At 42.6% G+C, this 20,137-nt stretch overlaps 1 protein-coding gene across 1 annotated transcript in view; it reads right to left on the bottom strand.

The window, feature by feature from the left end:
- ADAMTS7 (ADAM metallopeptidase with thrombospondin type 1 motif 7) overlaps window positions 1-20,137 on the bottom strand; it is a 431,623-nt gene that overhangs the window by 310,506 nt on the left and 100,980 nt on the right. The window contains exon 3 of the mRNA XM_069222951.1: window positions 18,137-18,356. Coding sequence (XP_069079052.1) covers window positions 18,137-18,356 — 220 coding nt within the window. The remainder of the gene's footprint in view (window positions 1-18,136; window positions 18,357-20,137) is intronic.

Below are 20,137 nucleotides of genomic sequence, written 5' to 3'. Positions count from 1 at the left end.
AACACAAAACACGCTGAGTAAATTCCGCGGGGCTTAAAATGTGTAATTTCAAAAAAGTGAGGCAGATCCAGTCAACGTGGCGAATGTACCACTGGAGCATAATGCACTAAACTGAGAGCACATAACAGTTCTATAGATGTGAGTTTTTTCAACAAATGCGTGCCTCATATAAACTGGAATATGTACATTAAAGTCCTCCCAAAATGTCCCATTAAATAAGACGCCTAAATAGTGACAATTTGTGCGCCCCTCGATCTTTGATTTAGGAATCAAGATAGTTTTAGTGTTTTGCCCATCATCGTGGCTGGGTCACAATGTTGCTTCTGCTCACTATTCGTCAGTCTCCTGAACAGAGGGATTTTGGGAGGTTTTAAGCCAGACATGGCTTCGTAGGCACACTGCGTAGTGATAAGCAGCCTGCCGCAAGTCCAGCACCGGCCGTGGAACATGCTAGTGTAATTGTTTGCTGTTTCTGGGAGCTAAAATCGCAGTGCTGTAAAGGCAATTTTTTACAGACTTGGGGCCAACAAGCAACGGAACCACACGATATTATTAAAAAGGTATTAAAGTCATCCTATCTGAGAAATGCTTCTGTAAGCACGTAGGCAAGCTTAGGGAGGAGTTGTGGGCTAGTGGTTTAGATGAGACCTTAAGGTCAGGATACATTGATTCCTGTTCTGGCATCCACAAACCACATAGTGTGATTCTAGGTAAATAATTGAATCTCTCTGTGGCTCATTTCTCATGGCTGCCAAAATTATGAGTGTCTACACGTAGGCAAGCTTAGGGAGGAGTTGTGGGCTGGTGGTTTAGATGAGAAATTTAGGTCAGAAGACCTTGATTCCAGTTCTGGCATCTACAACCACACCGCGTAATTCTGGCTAAAAGATTGTATCTCTCTGTGGCTCATATCCATGTCTGCCAAAATAATGAGTGTCTTGGGATTGGATAATTGCAGGTATGAAACGCTGCATAAGTACCTGGCCATACAAGGAGCTGGGCCTGGTACATGTGTTTTACTGTATAAGTGCTGCTAGTGCCACACTGCATACAAAATAACTCCACCAACAGAGTGACCTTTTAACTCTTTATCAAACGATTTGAAGCTTGGCTTGCTTCACAAATTCTCTCTATGTTTCTTTTCCATAACAAAACTCTTATAAAAAGGAATGCGCCAGAAGTGGTTGGCATTGGGTATTGCAGTAAAGATTTCATAAAGGATTTTGAAGCGTAAGACAAGATGTGTAAGATGACATATGGTCAGTACAGAACAATGAAAAGGTCCAAAAGGAGTGAGAATCCAATATTTCCAGTGTTCCAGCATTATTTATGGTACCCCAACGTTACTCCTTTAGAGCCCCTCATGCCCCTCAAAATGCCAAACTGTCCCCCTCCCTCCCAAGACGTTACCATACCCTTAGTCCCTCTCAGGCTCTCTCCTCCCTCTCTCCCCCTGTGCAGCGGCTGATAACAATCCTTCCTGGTGTTACACTATGGCCATTCCCATGGACCATTTCCCTTTGACTAACTCGCCCCAAGCTCCTTCTTCATTTAGTGCTCCTAAGATTCTTCTTCCTTTTCCGCCCTCAGTTGAGCTGGAGAGCTCCCAGAGAATAATCTTTTGAACCCTTGGGAAGTTGGGCAGTGCTGTTCCCCAAACACCTTTGCCGGCAATGCCAGTAGTCTTCCACACTCCATATCAGATGCTAGGTCTCCCTAGCCATCAATCCTGTCCAACATTGTCTCCTTGTCTAGTAATTTTATATACTATTTGGACCAAGTCTAGTTCTAGTATACCAGAGTAGAGGCTTTGCCTCAGTTCCCAGGTATTGCTATTTTGCTGCTAGGAGCCCATGAGCAATTTCCTTTTCCTTTAGTTTCATACATAGTATTCTGCATCCCGCTTTCCCAAATGGATTGTTTTAGGGTTTTGTGGCAGTCTTGCTTTATAGGCTTCATCTAAGTCAGGTATCCTCAAGCAGGTGTGATAGTATGCCCTCTCATCCACGTCCTCGTCAACATTTATATGATTTGCTTCTGCCCCATTTGTGCATCTTTGCAAGAGTATGGTATCAATCAAATGTTATTCTGCTCAAAGCCTCTCCTACCCTGTTAACTGTGCTGAAGTATGCAAGTAAGCTATATGCTATCCCATCCTCACTGCCCACCTCTTTCCTTGGCTCACCTTTCCATCTACTTTGACATAGTACCTTCTCCTTCCCATAAGAGGAATCTGTAAATACCCAACACCAGCCCAGAAGTCCCATTTTTCGGTTTTGACTGCACATCGCCTGCACTGTGCTTACAAAATCTTTTGTGATAAAAAAAATCTTAAAAGTTCCCCAACAGCCAACCCGCTACTTACCATTCATAGGTTTTGTTGGTTACTCGTTTTCTTGTGCTAACTGGACAGCAGCAGCTTTTAATGTCATCCTCCTGCACTTCCTGTCTTCGTTCCTCGGTTTTTGCTTTTCTGTGGAGCTTGGACAAAGTACTGCTTGTGACTAGTAGGTGGCGGCCAGTGTCCTTCCACTGGCTGCGCACTTCAGAGGTACTTTTAAAAAAAAACTTTCTTCCCTGCACTATTTGTGAGTGCATGTGTTGTACTCCACTGTTCGTCATCTTCCTGCACAGCATTGCCTTTTATTTATTTAATGTTCATCGCATGTGACCTCCTTGTGCAATGTAATTGGTGATCATGTAAAGCGCATTAATTGCTTTGCATCAACTTCCCACTATATAAAACTGAAATCCCACATCCCTTTCTTTACACTCACCAGTCACATCCTCCCCAATGGTTTAATAAGAAACTCAAAAATCACCATTCTGCCTCATATGTGTAAGCTTACTCAAGCAAGGTCTTTTAAAACCCCTGTAAAAAGACTAACTATGGTTCCATTAGCAGAGGGGTTTTCTATAGCCTGGATAAAGCTCATTAGCATGGGTACAATCGAAGGAGAGGATGTGACTTCAGTCATGGTGTCGGCTCACGTCCTGTGATCTTGGCAAATCACTTAATCTCCTGATGCCAACTAAAAATGAATGTGACCTTCTGTAATGTAACTGGTGCTCATGTAAAGCATTCCAATACCCTCAAGTAGAGTTTGCTCTATATAAAACTGCAAAACAAACTAGTACTCGACCTACTCTAAAAGGATTGCGTAACAAGGTACAAACCGAAAGTAACTGAGGGAAGTCTGTTCCTATTAATGGAGCTGTAGCACTTGTTAAATGACAAAATGAGTGCCTAATAAAGTTAATTTATATAATTTAGTGTAATATACCGCGGCTGAGCTCAGACCAGCATATGGCATTACAGCAATTCTCCACTGCTTAAATGTCCAAAATGAGAGTACATGATTCAGGGACAGTTATTCAATACCTTTTATCATCACATTGGCATCTAGTTTACCATCAGCATTTTGTCATGCCCATCGCCATAAGTAAATCACTTTATCACTCTAACCCTGGGCTCCGTATAAAATAGTTTTATCCATCGTCGAAACCTCATCATGCAGCCCATTCTCTGTAACACCTCAAACATATGGTCTCAAACCACAGTGCCACGGCGCTTTCTCGATGTCTAGTTAAGTTTTCAAAATTTTAGTTCCGCCTCTCAAGCAATGCATGTTCGAAGCTGACATCCATGAAAAGCAGGAAATTATAAACTGAAATATATTATTATTGCTATTCATAAAGGCAGACAATATAATAGGGAATTTAGATATATTTGTAATTCACATGTCTTGGACCTGGCCCTTTTTGCAGGGTTATCCCCAAACATTCTGACCTGTTTTTGTTGGCTTTAGGACTCTGGGCACTTTACAACTGCTAACCAGTGCTTAAGTGCATATGCTCCCTGTCTAAAATGTATTGGTGATTGGCTTATCCATGATTTACATATTTGATTTACTAGTTAGTCCCTAGTAAAATGCACTATGTGTGTCCAGGGCCTGTTGATCAAATGCTACCAGTGGGCCTGCAGCACTGATTGTGCCACCCACGAGTAGCCCTGTAGACACGCCTCAGACCTGCCGCTGAAGTGCATGTGAATGCAGTTTTAAACCACCATATGCCCAAACCTTCCCTTTTACTAAATGTAAGTCACCCAAAAGTTAGGCCCAAGGCAGCCCCGTGGGCAGGGTGCAGTGTATTTAAAAGGTAGAACATGTGTTGGTGTGTTCTACATACCCTGATGGTGAAATACTGCTACATTTGTTTTTCACTATTGCAAGGTCTATCTCTCCCGTAGGGTAACATGGGAATTTCCTTTAAATATCTTTTAAGTGTAATTTCCCCTTAGGAGCAGATAGAGGTGTGGAGTTTGGAACCTCTGTACTCACAATTTAAAATACATCTTTTGGTGAAGTTGGTTTTTGAGTTGTAAGTTTGAAATTCCACCATTAGAAAGTAGACATTTTCCTGCTTAACCATTCTGTGCCTCTGCCTGTCTGTGGAATACACGCCTGGGTCAGGATGACAGTTGGGCTGGTTGTGAATTCACTTTAGACAGTCGCACAAAGGGTGCTGACGTGTGCCCTACATAGCCTGAAGGGTCTTCCTGAGATAGAGCATTGGGAGGAGCTGACAAGTGCACCTGAACAGGGCTGTGTCTGTCCATACACAAAACAGTCTCCACCACCCGGTATGTGTCTGGGGCCAGAGCAGGAAAGGCATGGTCCTGTGCACTTCAAAGACTTTTCTTTGAAGTTTGCCTACTTCAAATACTTGACCCCTGACCTCACATAGTTAGAACACTTCCAGGAAGAAGAGCTGCATGCTGTAGGAGGGACTGGCACTCTGCCTGTTGCATTACTGTGCTGGCCTCCTGCTTGCTGCTTCTGTCCTGGGAGTTAAAGGACTGGACTTGGCTTTCTGCATCCTGCTTTCTAAGGTTCTCCAAGGTCTTGAACTTAGCTTGCCTCTAGTTAAGTGGTCTAAGGGCGATCAAATACTTTACCTGCCAGCACCTGGGCTCTCTTGCTGAGAGTCCTGACTTACTAAGCGGTGCCAAATCCAGTTCCTAGGACCTTGGAAGTGAGCTCTGGTGCATCCAAGAAGAAACTATGCACATTGACTCCTGAGCGACTTTGGAACCTGCACCGCTCTCTGATTCCGTGCTGCCACCTGCACCAGAGCCGTGGTCCCCGCTGAGTGCAATGCCTGTGACTTGCAACACAGGCCTGATGCCGTTGCAGCGCCTCCAAGGTCCCGCCACAGCCCCTGGTATCCGAGTGCTGTGTCCCTGACGTACAGGACACCTGACTCCACCGCAGCATCTGTGGCCCTGTGGTATGATCGAGACACTGCAAAGTCGATGCCTCACATCTCGACCTGCTGGATTCATCGACCCCCTCCGGGTCATAAGGAACCCACACCTTGCCACTAATGCTGCATCACCTTGCCTGCAACCGTAGGTAACCAACGCCTCACCCCCCCGCCTAGCAGTAAGGAACCGACACCTCACCTCCCCGGTAGCAGTAATAAACCAACACTGCACCAGCTCCTGCCACGCCTCACCTCCCCAACTCTGTGCAATGCCTTTGTTTCCCCATCGTTTTCCAAGGTACTGTACTTGGGGTCCGTGCGACTCCGTGACTGGCCTGCAATCCCTCGCGAGTGGCGTTGTACTGTTGGAAACAACTCCATCAAGGCACCCTGATTGCCCCAGTTGGAGCTATTGTGTTCCTAAGCGCTATAGTAAGATTTAATCTATGGAAATTCATACCTTTACTTGTGTATGCTGGATTTTTGTTGTTTAGGTCATGTTTTACTCAGATCAATATTGGCCATTTGTCTGAACTGGTGTGGAATACTTTTGTGGTGTTTTCACTGTGTTACTGTGAGTTTGTACAAATACTTTACACATTGCCTCTGGGATATGCATGGCTGCTTGCGCTAAGCTACCAAAGGGGTGAGCAGGTGTTCACTTAGCTGTGTGACTCCCTTACCCTGACTAGAAGGAGGGTCCCTACTTAGACAGGATGCAAACCACTGCCAACTAGAGACCCTATTTCTAACAACGTTATGCATGCAATGTTGCTGTGCATGTCTTACCAAAATAAACCAGTGGTCACGGAAGTAGTGCCTTCTTCTCAAACAGCACATTCCTTGCAGGGTGGGTAATAAGAGCTGCGCTCTTCTGCTGCACAGACATAACAAGCTGTTAGAAATGGGGGTTTCTGGTTGGCTGGGGTATGCACCTAAGCCAGGCAGATCCCACCACTCTAGTAAGGGCTAGAGGGCTATACACCCAAGATAACCCCTGCCCACCGCCTTGGTAGCTTGGCACGAGCAGTCAGGCTTATCCCAGAGGCAATGTGTAAAGCGTTTGCACAACACACACAACACATGTGACACAATAAATACACCACAAAGGAAACACAACAAGTTATATAAAAATAAACTGTATTGCATAAAACATCATTAGACCAAACACAACATGTATCAGTAATACCTTGCTACACAAGCAGTTGTCAGAACATCACGTAGTTTACTAGTACTCTGCAAGAATAAGCAGTAGTAAGGCAAACATATAGGTTACTGGGATTCTGCCACACCAGCAGTAGTCAGGTTGTCAGTATCTCCAAAAATGCACGTCATAATGAACAGATTAGCATGAATGCAAGACCTCACCATAAATGCACATCCAAGAGAAACATTCCCAAAAATGGTGGATCATTATTATCGCCATAATAAATGCACATTCTCTCAAATGTTTGTCCATGGTCTGCTCTTTCTCACCAAAAAAGTCAATTTGGCTAAGAAGATCTGTTGGGACCTCCTTGAAGGATCCCAGCTGGGTTACTCCATGTGTTTAATCAGTTGTAACAGTGGTGTGATTTGGGATTTTATCTGAAGTCTGAGGACTTATTTTTTGAGAAGCGTAATATGAGTGGCAAATCAGATGGCTGTGTTTTATTTTTTTCATGTCCTATGGGTACTGCAGTACCTGTAGAGACAATGGTAAGAGTGTTGCATGACTCTTACACTGCCTTTATTTCCTATTCTGGGGGCCCGTGGTACCAGAAAACTACTGCAGGACCCAGATGTTTTATCTAAGATTAAGTATACCACGAATGGGTCATTTATTTCAAATTTGAGCCAAGGTGTCAGCCCAAATATGTAAAAGATTTTCTAAATTTTAATTGAAGTTTCTTTGTTTTTAGCTGTTGCTGTACCACAGTACCTAAATGGGTACCACATTGCTTTGGCTCTGAGTAACACCACACCTGATTGACTGATGTAGCTGTGTTCATGCATTTTGAAGTAGTTCCAGCCCCATATTCTGCATTAGGGGTTTGGATACCACCGGGTCCCATCTGTCCTTATTCTTTTTGGACTCTGATCTTTTTTATAGTGACCAAAATATAACTTGGAGAATGAAATCAGCAGGGGACCATCCACAGTCTCAAAACCCCTAAATAAAGGAGGAAAGCAGAGGCCCTCCAATATCTATAGTTTAGGAGTTCTTCAAAATTCCATTCCGAAATAAGAAGGTCTCTGTCAAGAAAGTTTCATGCAAAATATGTGACAAGGAGTTCAGCAGAGGGATAGGGGAAAGTACTTTGATACTTCCAGGGTGCATAAGGATCTCAATGTATGGCATTTTCACCAGTACAATGCTAAAAATAGGAAAAGGCACGAAGAGCATATGCCTTCTACATCTCTACCGCACCATAGCTCCTGCCTGGAGGTACACATCACCCGGAGATACATATCCCCCGATGTCCTTGCAGCCCAACAGGAAGACTTGTGATCAGTACTTTGCCAGAACTGGCATTTTTTTGTCTGGAGTGTAGCAAAGTTATTTCTGTCAGCAGACAGAGTGTTGCTGCTCGGAAAAACTAGGTGGTAGCTCATCAGGCCACTTTCCACTAGTAAAAAGTGATTTTTTTTCAATTTCTCACCCTAAGTTCAGACACCTTTTTTCTGAAAAAAATCCCGCCCAAAAGTGAAAAAAAAAAGTATAATTATGTTTTCAAATGGGTTCTTTTTGGACCACCTTTATAAGGTTTAAAAATAGAAAAAAAGATATTGCTTGTTATGTCTGTCCATAACTGTCAAAGTAAATATGGACGTGATGCCAGAAGTAGTCATTTTAGAACTGGGGTTGCAATATGGGCTCCAGCGTTTTGCAAATCAAATGATATTTTACAAACCAACCTATAATAGGTTGATTTATAAAATGTTGGATCATAGTAGCTTGACTCCCTCATATATATTCATGAGAGAGGGTAGATATTGCAGCAAACTACAATTGCTGCCATCATACAAATGGTGACTTTCTGGGGTCATAAACCATCATGTCTCTGATTGCTTCATCAAGTTGTGCTGTGTGGTTGGCCTGTGGCCAAGCCCTGCGTCCATCCAAGACCATGCACCGAGGAGGATGGCTATAGAGCCTAGCCTAATGCCTAGCCCTGCTCCCAACCACTGGGGGCGGCCAACCTCTTTTTTTCATAATCATTTTTCGGTACTGTGGTACTAACACAATATTGTCGATACTGCAATAGTATCGCTGTTCTTCATGAGGGTCTTTCTGGGTGGCAAAATTGTTCTATAACCGAGGTCTCAGCAACAAAACGAATTTTTTTTCAGTTTAAAACACTGTGGAGACCATTTTTGGCACATGGACCAGAGGCCAGGGTGTGCTCTTACTGCCGCCTTATATGGCCTTTTGTTTTCTTTTTCAGGGCCAAGTCCCTGAGTCCTGTTTTGGCCAGCCATTCAGAATTCTCTGGAACTGTGGTTCTCACTCAGAAACTGCGGTACAGAATTGGCAGCCTACCAGAAGTGACTACTCCTGTGGGTCAGTGCTCCACATATCCCTAACATTTTTTGACAGTTTACCTCTACAAGCCTAACTTGAGCTTCTCTTTAAACACGAATTTCTTGAAAACAACTGAACAGATTTGCACAAAATCTCTAAAAGCATGCTGTCTGAGTAAAGGTCTAACTTTGTGCCAGATTTGGTGTAATTCCAACCAGCCTTTTTTTCTGTATTAGAGAGCAAAAGTTTGTATGAGAAGTAAAAAGGGAAATCTCACTTTTGGAACTTCCCTTTTTTCTTGGCCCTTGTTTGGTGGATCAGTGTAAAACTTATCATGAAAGAGCCAAAGATGATAAACGTTTTAAATGGAAATTGTTTTGCAGATTAATCAAATAATGCCAAAGTTATTAAGAAAACAAAAAAATGCATTTTCTATGGAAAGTCTGACCTAACATCAACTACACTGGTGCTAGTGCCGCACTGTATAGCATAATTAGGCCCTAGTTTCGAGATAATTTTTTTTAAATTGCTAATAACTTTGGCACCGTTTCACAAATCCTCACGACATTTTCAAAACTAGCTTGCCACTCACTTCAGCTGCTGTCTGAAATGTTTCAGGGTGATTTGTCAAGGGGGCACCGAGAATAAGGGGGTCCCAAAATGCATTTTCCCCATGCAATTTGCCATGGGGATTTTAGACATGACTATAGCCCAAAATGCTGGACTAAATGACAACAAATTTGGCAGAAAACTAAATCAGGGTTAAAAAAGATCTATTTTTGTAATGTGATATAAATCTGTTCTGTAGTGTTAGGATATTAAAGAAAAAAGAGGTATGTATATGTAGAGATGAGGATCCACTGCTGTGGATCTGCAGATCTACTACCAGCATCAATGCGTGATTGGCTGGCTGCAACCTGTGAGGAAGGCTGCAGCCGCCAATTTGTGCATCAGCACTCAGTCCTTGGGTAGGGGGGGCTGATAGAACTGATAGAAGGTGTCAGGTAGAGGTACCTTATGGAACTGATGGAGGGGTCTCTGAGGGAACCAATCTGCAAAGGATCCACAGACCCAGACCCCAATTTAAAAAAACATACACCCACTCACAGACCCACTCCTAAACCCACTCACTCATACACCAACTCACAGGCCCACAAGACCACTAACACACCCAGTCGCAGATCCACACAGCCACTCACACAACCACTCAGACACCCACTTATACACCCACACAAAGACCCACACAGCCACTTACACACCCACACAACCACTCACACATCCACTCATAAACCCACAAAACCACTCATACACCCACTCACATTCAATATGCAGCATACTTGAAGAAGCTGCACAACTCAGTGAGTTCTTTTTCACTGCTGTCCCAGTCTGCAAGAACCTAATGCTACATGTCTGCAATATATCTAACAAAAGAATGGATTCACAATATGGGAAAAATAAAAGCAAAACAAGCTTTGGCAAATCCAATAGTTTGGACCTTGATAAGGAAAATGTTTGGTAATATTTGGGCAACTTTGTACATATTGGCCTCAAGAAAATTCAGTTACAAAGCAACAGTTTCAATACTGGGAATAGGGTACATTTCCTGGACAGACTACATTAGTTGAGTTAATCTATAACCCCATAAAAGAGTGTTATGAAAAGTAATAAGAAGATCATGTTTAACTTGTGAGTAAAGGCACATTGAACAAAATATTGTGTAATAGATACTTCTGAAACGGCAGATACGTCCTGAGACCAGTTAAGGATTGTCAGAGTTCATATTTTAACAAATAAAGGATATTGTTATCTCAAAAAGGCTGATCATGATCCAGGTTTTTAGTAGCAGGGGGCTGCAGACCAAGGGGGAAAGGATCTACAGTGAGACACCAAATGAACTCCTGGATGCAAACATTTCCCACTGGGCAGCCCAATTTAAGGTCAGAGTCCAGCCATAGATGCAGTAGTTAATATGTTTTCAACTGTAAGGGCGAGAAGGATTGTTGAGATAGTCTAAATTCAGGACAACTAGACGCACAACAAGCACTGGTATTGCCAGTAGGTCTCACCTCTTGGCCCTTGTAAGTGTTTAGACATGCAGCATATTATCCAGTGCACAGTAGCTTTTTTAGGTGTGTTGGCGATGCCTCTTGCTTTAGGCATCAAATGGCCATCTTCTAACTTACACTGCCACTGAAACTGCAGATTAAGCTGTAAAATGTCATACTGAAGTAGAAAACACCGTGATGGACGCTGGTAAACGCAACACGGCAGGAGACACGAAATATGGAGAAAAAGTGGTGTCAGTGGGGTTACACATCCATGTAAGTAGAAAGGAAAGGCACCAATATAGAAGCCAAGTGCTGAATAATAAACACATCTGAGACATCAAATAACCGTAGGAGAGCAGTAGAGTCTCAAAAGGCTGCAGTAGTACAATCAGGGTAGGTTATGATTGGTTGGAGGATGTAAACGAACTTGCCACATGTGATTCCAGGAAACCGCGCATTACAAGAGGGATGAAATGAAAATAAAACAGAGAGAGCAAGAAGTACAAGTAAGAGAAAGAAGAATGTTAGAAGGAGCATAGATAGATAGATAGATAGATAGATAGATAGATAGATAGATAGATAGATAGATAGATAGATAGATAGATAGATAGATAGATAGATAGATAGATAGATACTGGGAGTTTCTGGGAGTGAAACGATTTTTTTCCAAATGCATTGAGCAATTGTAATCTGTAAACTTAAAGCTTTGATTATGCCATATGGTATTTAGCAATGTTGGCTAGTGATTGTGTATTTTATGTAACAAACTCCTTTCATGGAAAGTTTACAAAACCATTTCCCTTTTCACGATGCTTTGTCTATAAAACTTTATTAGTTAATCAACAGACGAAAAATGCGATAACTGAAAGGGTGATCACTTGTCTGCATTAGTTAACATAGCATGACCGTCAAGCTGGCCCACCCCTCTTGGCCCTGCCCCACAAGCAACAGCCCAGACCGACCCACCAGGACATGGTATCCTCAGAAAGAGAACTCAAGCAACCACAGACTGGTTTCAGCCTTGTAGGGCCACGAGTGCAATGGAGCTCAATTCTTATAGCATATAACGCAGTACCCACATCAGTGCAAACACCTAATGGTGAGGGAGACCAGTTTTGACAGCACAGGAGATGGTCCAAACTGAACTGTCAGTTTAGGTACCACCTGGCAGTTAGGCCTAGACTGTGCTGTCTCTCATGTGTGGGGCCAAGACTGATTTGTATATGATAGTACACAACGTAAACAAACAATGGACCGGAATACAGGCCGGAGTAATTATCAGTGGTTGAGATTAATTCAAGCAGCCCATTCATTTGTACTGTCTAAGGGATTCTCCCAAAGTAAAAGGCATGTGCCCAGACATGGGAACCATGCTAACTGTGCTATAGGTCTCAAGCCACACCTCAGAGATGCTGCCCAACAATGCGGAAAGTAGCAGGAGTCTTCTTCTACTCTCACTCAGAAGGGGATCCAGCCTGCAAGTTTGGCCTGGACCTTATCTCATGGGGTAGGGTGATTGGTATATGGCTGATCCCTGTCTGTGATGGCACAGACGAGCTGAAAAACAATTCAATAGAAGGCTAGAATTCAGTCAGATAATTTGCAGTACCAAACATGATTTTTTAAAGCAGCCTGTGTTCCTTATAGGACCTGTTGCTGCATTAAAAACAAAAAATAAACCTTGTTTGGAAGACTTCCGCAGGAGTAGACAGTGGTCCAAAGTACGTGGTCACGATTTCTGGTTGGAAAGCTGTCCAATAGAGGAAGCTTCCCTTTAACTCTCCACCACAGTGGAGGTGTCCATAACTGTTTTTTGCACCCAGAAACCACTGCTACACACGATACCAAATTGCAATTTGGATGGGATGCCTGGTTGACCCTTTATGGGTTGATAAACCCTTTTCATGAGTCAGGTATGTTTTTCTGACTTGAAAAGTTAGCTTAATACACACCAAAAAGCCACTTTGCGGCCACAAGCTATGTGAGCTTGCGAAACACTATTTTTGCTACTGCAAAGTGGCTTGGTACATCAGGCCCTAAGAACCTTCATTGTACTTCATACCTTTATTTAATAAAAAAAACAAAAGGCCCAGAGTATCCTCTACCCCTCCCCCAGCCAGTCTCCACTAACTCTTTTTGTCTTGGGCGCCCCACGACCCCCGCTTCCCCACATGTCCTACATGCAGCCACCTCCAACACAGCTCCCCTCGGAGGGATGTGGCAACGGCAAACAAACCCCAGAAAGGAACCAAAGACCTATCAGAAACTTCTGCAAATACCGGGCATGTACTCAGCAAACCCCACACAGAGGCTGCGCTCCGATGGGGAGGGCCTGGCTGTGCTCACGGGGGAGGTAGGAACAGCTGTGGACTCGTAGGCGACAGGAGAGAAGGGTGGCCGAGGGGGCTGGAGGACAGAAGACAAGAGCAGGACAGAACAATCTGTGGTTTCTAAACAAGAAAGAGGGAAATGATAACAGAGGCGTGGAGTGTTTACAGAGAACGGAGAGAAAAAGTGAAAAGAACTAGAGGTAAAGCGCAAGGGAGGGCGGTGGTAAAGAGCCGAAGGTGAGGAAAGGCTTTAATGTCTTAGAGCTACAATCAAGCTAAATAAGCCTATCCATGCACTGGGAAGGGGGAGGGAGGAAAGGACCAAAACATAGGGTAAGGGAGATGGGCAGGAAGAGGGTGAAACAGAGAAAAAGGAGAATAGGCAAGAATGAGCAACAAGTGTGGGACAGAAAATATTTGAAAGTGGGGATGCGTGAGCAGAGATTTTGTAGAATATAGAGGAAAATAGACAGTATCTGAAAGAAGCAGAATACAAGCGACGGGGAAAGGAAATATAGTGAGGTTGGTGAGACACCAGAGAAAGAAAAGAGTAAGAAAGTGAGAAGCAAGAGCAGGTTCTCGTGCCAAAGAGAAAGGCGAGAGAAAAGCGACTTGGTAAAAAAATCAGACGAACTACGAACAACAACAGATAATTTCGGAAGGATGGAAAGGAGAAAATGGATACAGATGAAGAGAGAGACAACTACTTGGAAGAGAGAAAGACAGAAGAGCGTGACACATTAAGCAGGAGGAGATAGGATAAAGGATACAGAAACAGATAAAATAAGGTTAAAGACAGGGTAAAGAAACAGAGACAAGAGATGGTAAACAGACACATAGAGAGAAAGTCGGTGAGAGAAAGAAAAGAGAAAGGCCAAGGAGAGGCGACATTTCTTATCAGAACTATGTAAGTGAACCAATACTTTTTAAAGACCGAATCGGGATGACAAGATGTGCGGTAATCCTGCATTATTCCCAGAACACAGTTTGCCTGCTAAAACCCGGCTTTAAACAGAGGAAAACATGCAGCACTAATTACCCCCTGCTCCTCCCCCATTCTGAGGTGCGAAATTAGGAAGGGGGAGGTTTTACATGCAAGGTACCTACTGTTCTCAGTGCTATCAGTATTTCTGGCATTCACCATCTCCAAAAAAGTTCATATTCAGCAGCATAAGATCAAACCTTCCCAAGGAGAAAACCGCAATTCAAAAACACTCCTCAAGAATCTTCCACTAAAAGAAACTGAGAAGCCCAGATACAGACATAAAGCACAGCGAAATACTACTGGCAGCCAGTGAGAGGCTAAACACTAGTAACAGGCACCATAAACACAAGCAAATTATGAACAGGTATAGGGACAGTCATCACAGGCTGCATATTAACCCTTTGTCTACTGGACAGTGTGCACCTGTCCCGAAATGTCTTTTCAAGGGTCACCCATACCTGGTTACAAATTTATGGAAGTTGACTAATTCCCATCCTTGGGCCATGAGGATATATGTCTTAGGACATTATTTTGGCAATAAAATAGTAGGAAACCTATATACTTGCACAGCAAACCTAAACGTTTTAACAGCCCGTACAGAAGGTTCTGTGAACCAGAGAAACACTGGATATGTGAGTGATTGAGTGACTGAGTTACTGGCTGACTTGACTGACTGAGTAAATTTCTAAAGCTCAATCCACCCAAGGAGGGGTGGGTATAGTGATTCACACTAAGAATTCTGATCTACCATTAACCCTCTTACTACCCACAAACGGAAGCAGTACCCTCATCCATAAAACTCAAACTATCATTCCAGAAATCATGAAGTGAGATATGAGTGCAGTGTAATGGTCCGATCCTGAATGGATTGATGCTAAAATATTACTGTTATCTTGAAAGTGCTGTAGTTGCGAGGTCGTAGCAATTTTTTAATTTTAGTTAATATAGGAAAATTGGTTTTAAGATGAAAAATTGAAAGGTTAATAAATTGGCTTTCTCAATGGAATGATCACATTTTTTTTTTTCAAAAATCTTTTTTTTCAAGGTGTTGAATCACAGGAGTAAAAGTTTTAGTAAATTGCTTATGGGGCAAGGTGGGAACTGGGTACTGGTTTCTGAATGGAGTCTGTGGGATCAAGGTTCTGGAAAAGAGAGATAATTTCTTCAAGCCTTATTGGATTAAGATGAAACACATCAGACTGTGAGAAGTCATTTAGCACTAATTTCTAGGGTATCTCTTAACGTTTGGAGTTAATGAGGAAAGGGATGACTCAGTATGGGACAGAGCTGTCTAAGGGGGAAATGATAAAGAGTTGCCAGAGTAACTTAAAGTATAGGTTATGAGCCTGAAAAGGGCAGCTGGATGGAAATCGGAATGATCAATTGTTTGATCTCCGTATGCTTTCTTGTCTGCCTTTGATGGCTTTTTTGTTGTTTCTTTAGCGTATCCAAGTATTTTTCTATATAAGTGGAACTGCAATGCTTCTTCTTCCATTTTAATTATAGAGTTCGTTCTAGTGTTTAATTATCTTTAATTGAGGCGTGAACCAAAGTACTTTATGTGTTTTTGATCATGATGACATAATTATGGAATGTTAATCCATAAAGGATTTCGTGGTCCAAGAAAGGAAACAACTATTTCAGTACAGAAAAAACTTGTTAAGTATGACTCAGTTAATCCAATTGGTTAAGACAAAAACGTCCTCATGGATGAAAGAACACAACTTTGTCATTAAAAAAATAGGGTTGTAGCAGCTTTGGCTTCATGCCTTGACTCCTTCTCCAGGCATAATAATTTACGAATTTATAGCACATCCACCATTTCACATCCCTACAGTTATTTAGAAGAGACAACCCTACAAAGCATGTTGTTGGGGCTGCCACTCCTTTTGTTGATACCATGCTGGGCAGAGCTCTAGCACTTTTTTGTGACTGAGGGTAATCCAAGTTGTGATCCATCTGGGTTTTCCCTTTTTAGAAATAGCTTGATCATTGCTTACCTATCTGAAAGAGATGAAAAGCTGACTAGAGCTTTAAAAGTATCTTGTTCTGCCCAGAAAAATTCAAAAATCTTTTTACATCGATCGAATGCAACGAAGATTCAGCATTGGATCAGGATTTTGGAAGAATGTAACCCTAGTGGTTGGTTTAGATGGTATTTTTATTGGACTTTTGGAATAAATCTGGTCTTACGTTTAACTCCACTCCAGCCTTTTGAAACTTTGTGGCTGGTCCCTTAGCTCAGAATACTTGAATCTTTCTTTAGCACATGGCTGATGTGATCGCTAACAATAAAATGCAGTTTCAGAAACTGCGTGCGCCGGTTGCAATAACGTTGATGGAATTCTCTACTTTTTAAAGAAGGGTTCAATAGGTCTATGCATTCTTCACAATATAGTCCTTCATATCTGTCAAAGTCTTTTGGTGAACAAAAGCCTTTCTATCTATCTCTGAAAATTCTGTTCCCTCTTTCTTATGTATTTTATTCCTTACGTAAATGTTCATGCATGTGCACTCTACATTAGTCGGATCCTAAGTATTTGTCTGACTATTTGCCCACCTAAGGGATGGAGAAGGAAGCATCCAGACTATCTTTGTCAAGGGTAACTCCCCAGTATGACTTTTCCTGAGGGAGAGAGAAGAAAGCATTCAACCCTCCATTGTTGACCACTCTGCATTCCATTTATACCTCAGGCTGTTTCTTTATGTAGGCCAACCCGAGGGATTTGTTCGGTTCTCCAGAAAATTAAGAATTCTGGGTTACTCAATGAGAGGAAGTGACCGTCTTAAAAGACCTGATAGAGCCCCTTTTTTAAATAAGAGAGGCTTCTTTATAAAGGAAAACAGTAGTCTCATCACTCTATGCTTCAGGGGTTGCTGAAAAAGTGAGAGGATATCATTTCATTAGGCGCATCAGAAGGCTGGAGGCAGTACACATGCATCTCATGAAGGCAATCTAAAAAATTTCCTCTGGCCAAAGTATGGAATCTGTGTGACAGACATCTTTTTTTTTGTTATTTTGTGCGGTAATGGAAAATCTGATCCTAGAAAGACGAGCAGAGAAGCAAGGCCTTTTGTCCTGTTCTTACACCTCAGAGACAGGCTCCTGATAGAGAAGTTCACCGAGGCAACAAAAGATAATAGGAGTGCCCAGAAAGAAAGGACTCCCCAAAGTCTTAGCTGTTATTAAAATGCAGCAGGATGATGTGTAGTTAGAAAAAAATCACGGAAATATTTGTTAGAAGTCATTGTCAAACATGAAAGAGTAGAGCTCGAGCCGAGTACTCCCTAGCACATCAAATGCGATACCAAATTTCAAGATGACCTCCATTTACAGTGATTTGTGTAGCTTCACCTCACTAGGGTGTCTGTCATACATAGAACGAAGTGGATAGGCTACATAAACTTCTGTATTAAATTAATGCCTTTTATACTACTTTGTAAAAAGTACCACAACTTCTCAGCTTGGCAACAGGGAAGAAGAGCCAATGTTGAAGAGCCTTTGAAGGCCATTTAAAGAGCTTCGGCTAGTAGTGTCCTTTATTCAGCACACAGAAGGCAGTACATTAGATGCTGAGTGTTCTCTTCAATAAACTCCAGAGAATCAACAGAACTTCGGATTACATGGTATAAACAATACATGGAAAAGGGAGCCCTTGACCTCCACCAGTTGCCTCAAACAACATAAAAGAATAACTTTGACTCCATCAACCTCTTATTATGTATAAGAGACGAAATCTGATGTTAAAGGTTGCATTAGTAAGCAGAAGAGAGCCCCACAGCTTCTCTTCGGTAAATGAAAAAATACCTCTGAAACAGTTTGTTCACATTGTTAAAAAAAAAAAAAAAACCTTAGCTTCAGGATTCCCCAGAGAAACAGTAGAGTCCATCTCTGCCCCCACAGGTTTGGCTCAAAAACAGAGGCCCACTGCTTCCCTTAATAAGGAGAAGTGAGCATCTCTGCTCCCGCAGAATTCCCCCAGTAAACAAAAGGCAATACCTCTAACCGCGCAGGTTCCCACTTGCTGGCTGCTCTCTGCCTCTGATGAGCCTCCCCTTGAGTCCCCTCTTCTTTCAGGCACATGGCGCCTGTAAACCCGGTGCGGCCGAGGAGCAGTCTCCCTTGGATCTGGATTGGCCTCCGAGTCTGGACTGCGAGCTGTGGGTCCATCCAAAGGTTCTATGAAATATTCATCATCCGAGAGCTGGAAAACTCCCCTCTGAAGAAGACAGGGGTCAAGAATGGGGGAGGGAGAGAAAGTAAAGAGGGTTTAATGGCAATATCACAACTCAAAACAAACCATCACTAAAACCAACAACAATCACACTGACTGATTTCGCCCACTCATCTAATGTATGGTATATGCTGTAAGTGGTTCAAACTCTGTCACTGACTTCATGTGTCTGGAAGACACTTGTAAGGTCTTATCTTAGGACAGTCAGTGATTACTTGCCACTATGCCAAATTAAGTACCAGGGCCACCAATACTATTACACTCCACTCGATTGCCAAGTTACTTTATTTGGACCATTGATTTTCTAGGAGCAGTGTAGTCAAGCAGTCGAGACTTGCATGTGCAGTGTCAGGGGTTAGAGGCTCAGATTTAGCACGAGGCAGAGGAAACAATAAGATGAGGCTCAGATTTACTAAGCCTTTGTTTTGCCCTTGCGTTGTGCAAGACAATGCAAGGACACTGCATAGGCTTCAGTAAAATTTACAAAGCCACGCAAGGGACTACTTGCACTGCCTTGCCTGGCTTTGTAAAGCAATGTAACTCTAAGCAGCTTCTTGTGCTGTGTTACATTGCATTCAGAGCTGGAAGGCATGCCATGGGCAGACAAACTGGGGCGATGTGGTGGGCACAAAAAAACAATGTATTAAACCCAGATCTTTGTGACTGGGGGTGAATGTTTGCATTGTTCAGCATTCCATCCATCATCGGTGCTTTTTGCTTATGGATAGACAGATGGCCTTCCAGTGCTTCCACCCGTAGATCTGACACAATTCCATATTTACAAAAGTTTCTAAAACCGGGACTATGTCAAATCAGTACTTCTCCCTGAGGATGACATAGCGAAGAGGAAAATCTTTTTTCTCTCCTTGTTATTTCTTCTTTCTATGTGTGATGCCTTCTGCACCGCGAATAGAAAGAGGACAATGCCTCTTTGGAATGTTTTTGTGCAGGATGGTACTACAAAAACAAACCTGCCTGTAGCACAGGCACACTTTCAGCATGGCACAAGGGTACCTGCGTTGGTGCCAGGCATCAAATAGTGCAGCAGCGCTAGGAGGGAGCAGAAATGCTCCACATCTTTGTAAATATGGAGCATTCCTGCTCTCTCCATTTCACAAACATTGTGCTGCAACTCTTCTTGCTACCTTGCATTGTGTGAAGATTAGTAAATATGTCCAGTCAGTGCTATAACTTCAAATAAGAATAAAACTTTATTTACAGGTAGGTAAAATAGGGTATATGTGACCAGAAACGTACTTATAGCATTTACGGACTAGGCTGTGGATTTTCATTTAATTTTGAGCCCAACTTCCAATGTTACCCAATGTGAAAGTGTTCAGATGTTCTCAGACATTTTCAGGTTCATCGGGTTTCCTACAGTGTATTGACTTAAGAGTTTGTTGAGCTCTGTTCTCCCCTTTTGGTATTGTTATAGTGCTGGCAGAGATAAAAAGTACATCCTAAAGGTTGGGAAGGGAGAGTGGGCTCGGAACTCAGGTTTTAACTTCTTGAAAGATTATTGGTTGATCTGATGTGTGGACATTGATCCAAGGACTGTAGTTGGGATGTAATGAGGTGTCTGTTTCTGCTGGTATTCAGGGCTTTTGACACAATACGCTTTATGGACAGTTCACAGACCTTGAGGTGTGATTCTGGCTTCTACGGAGATCCAATGGAGGTCTTTAAGGGAAGGTTTCATGTGGTCGACTTATGAAGCATACAACTGATTTGGAAGTATTTGGAACCTGGCAAAAATTACTTTGGAA

The sequence above is a fragment of the Pleurodeles waltl genome, chromosome 3_1, assembly GCF_031143425.1.
Source record: "Pleurodeles waltl isolate 20211129_DDA chromosome 3_1, aPleWal1.hap1.20221129, whole genome shotgun sequence".
Classification (NCBI taxonomy): Eukaryota; Metazoa; Chordata; class Amphibia; order Caudata; family Salamandridae; genus Pleurodeles; species Pleurodeles waltl.
This window is presented reverse-complemented; position numbering and strand designations above follow the sequence as displayed.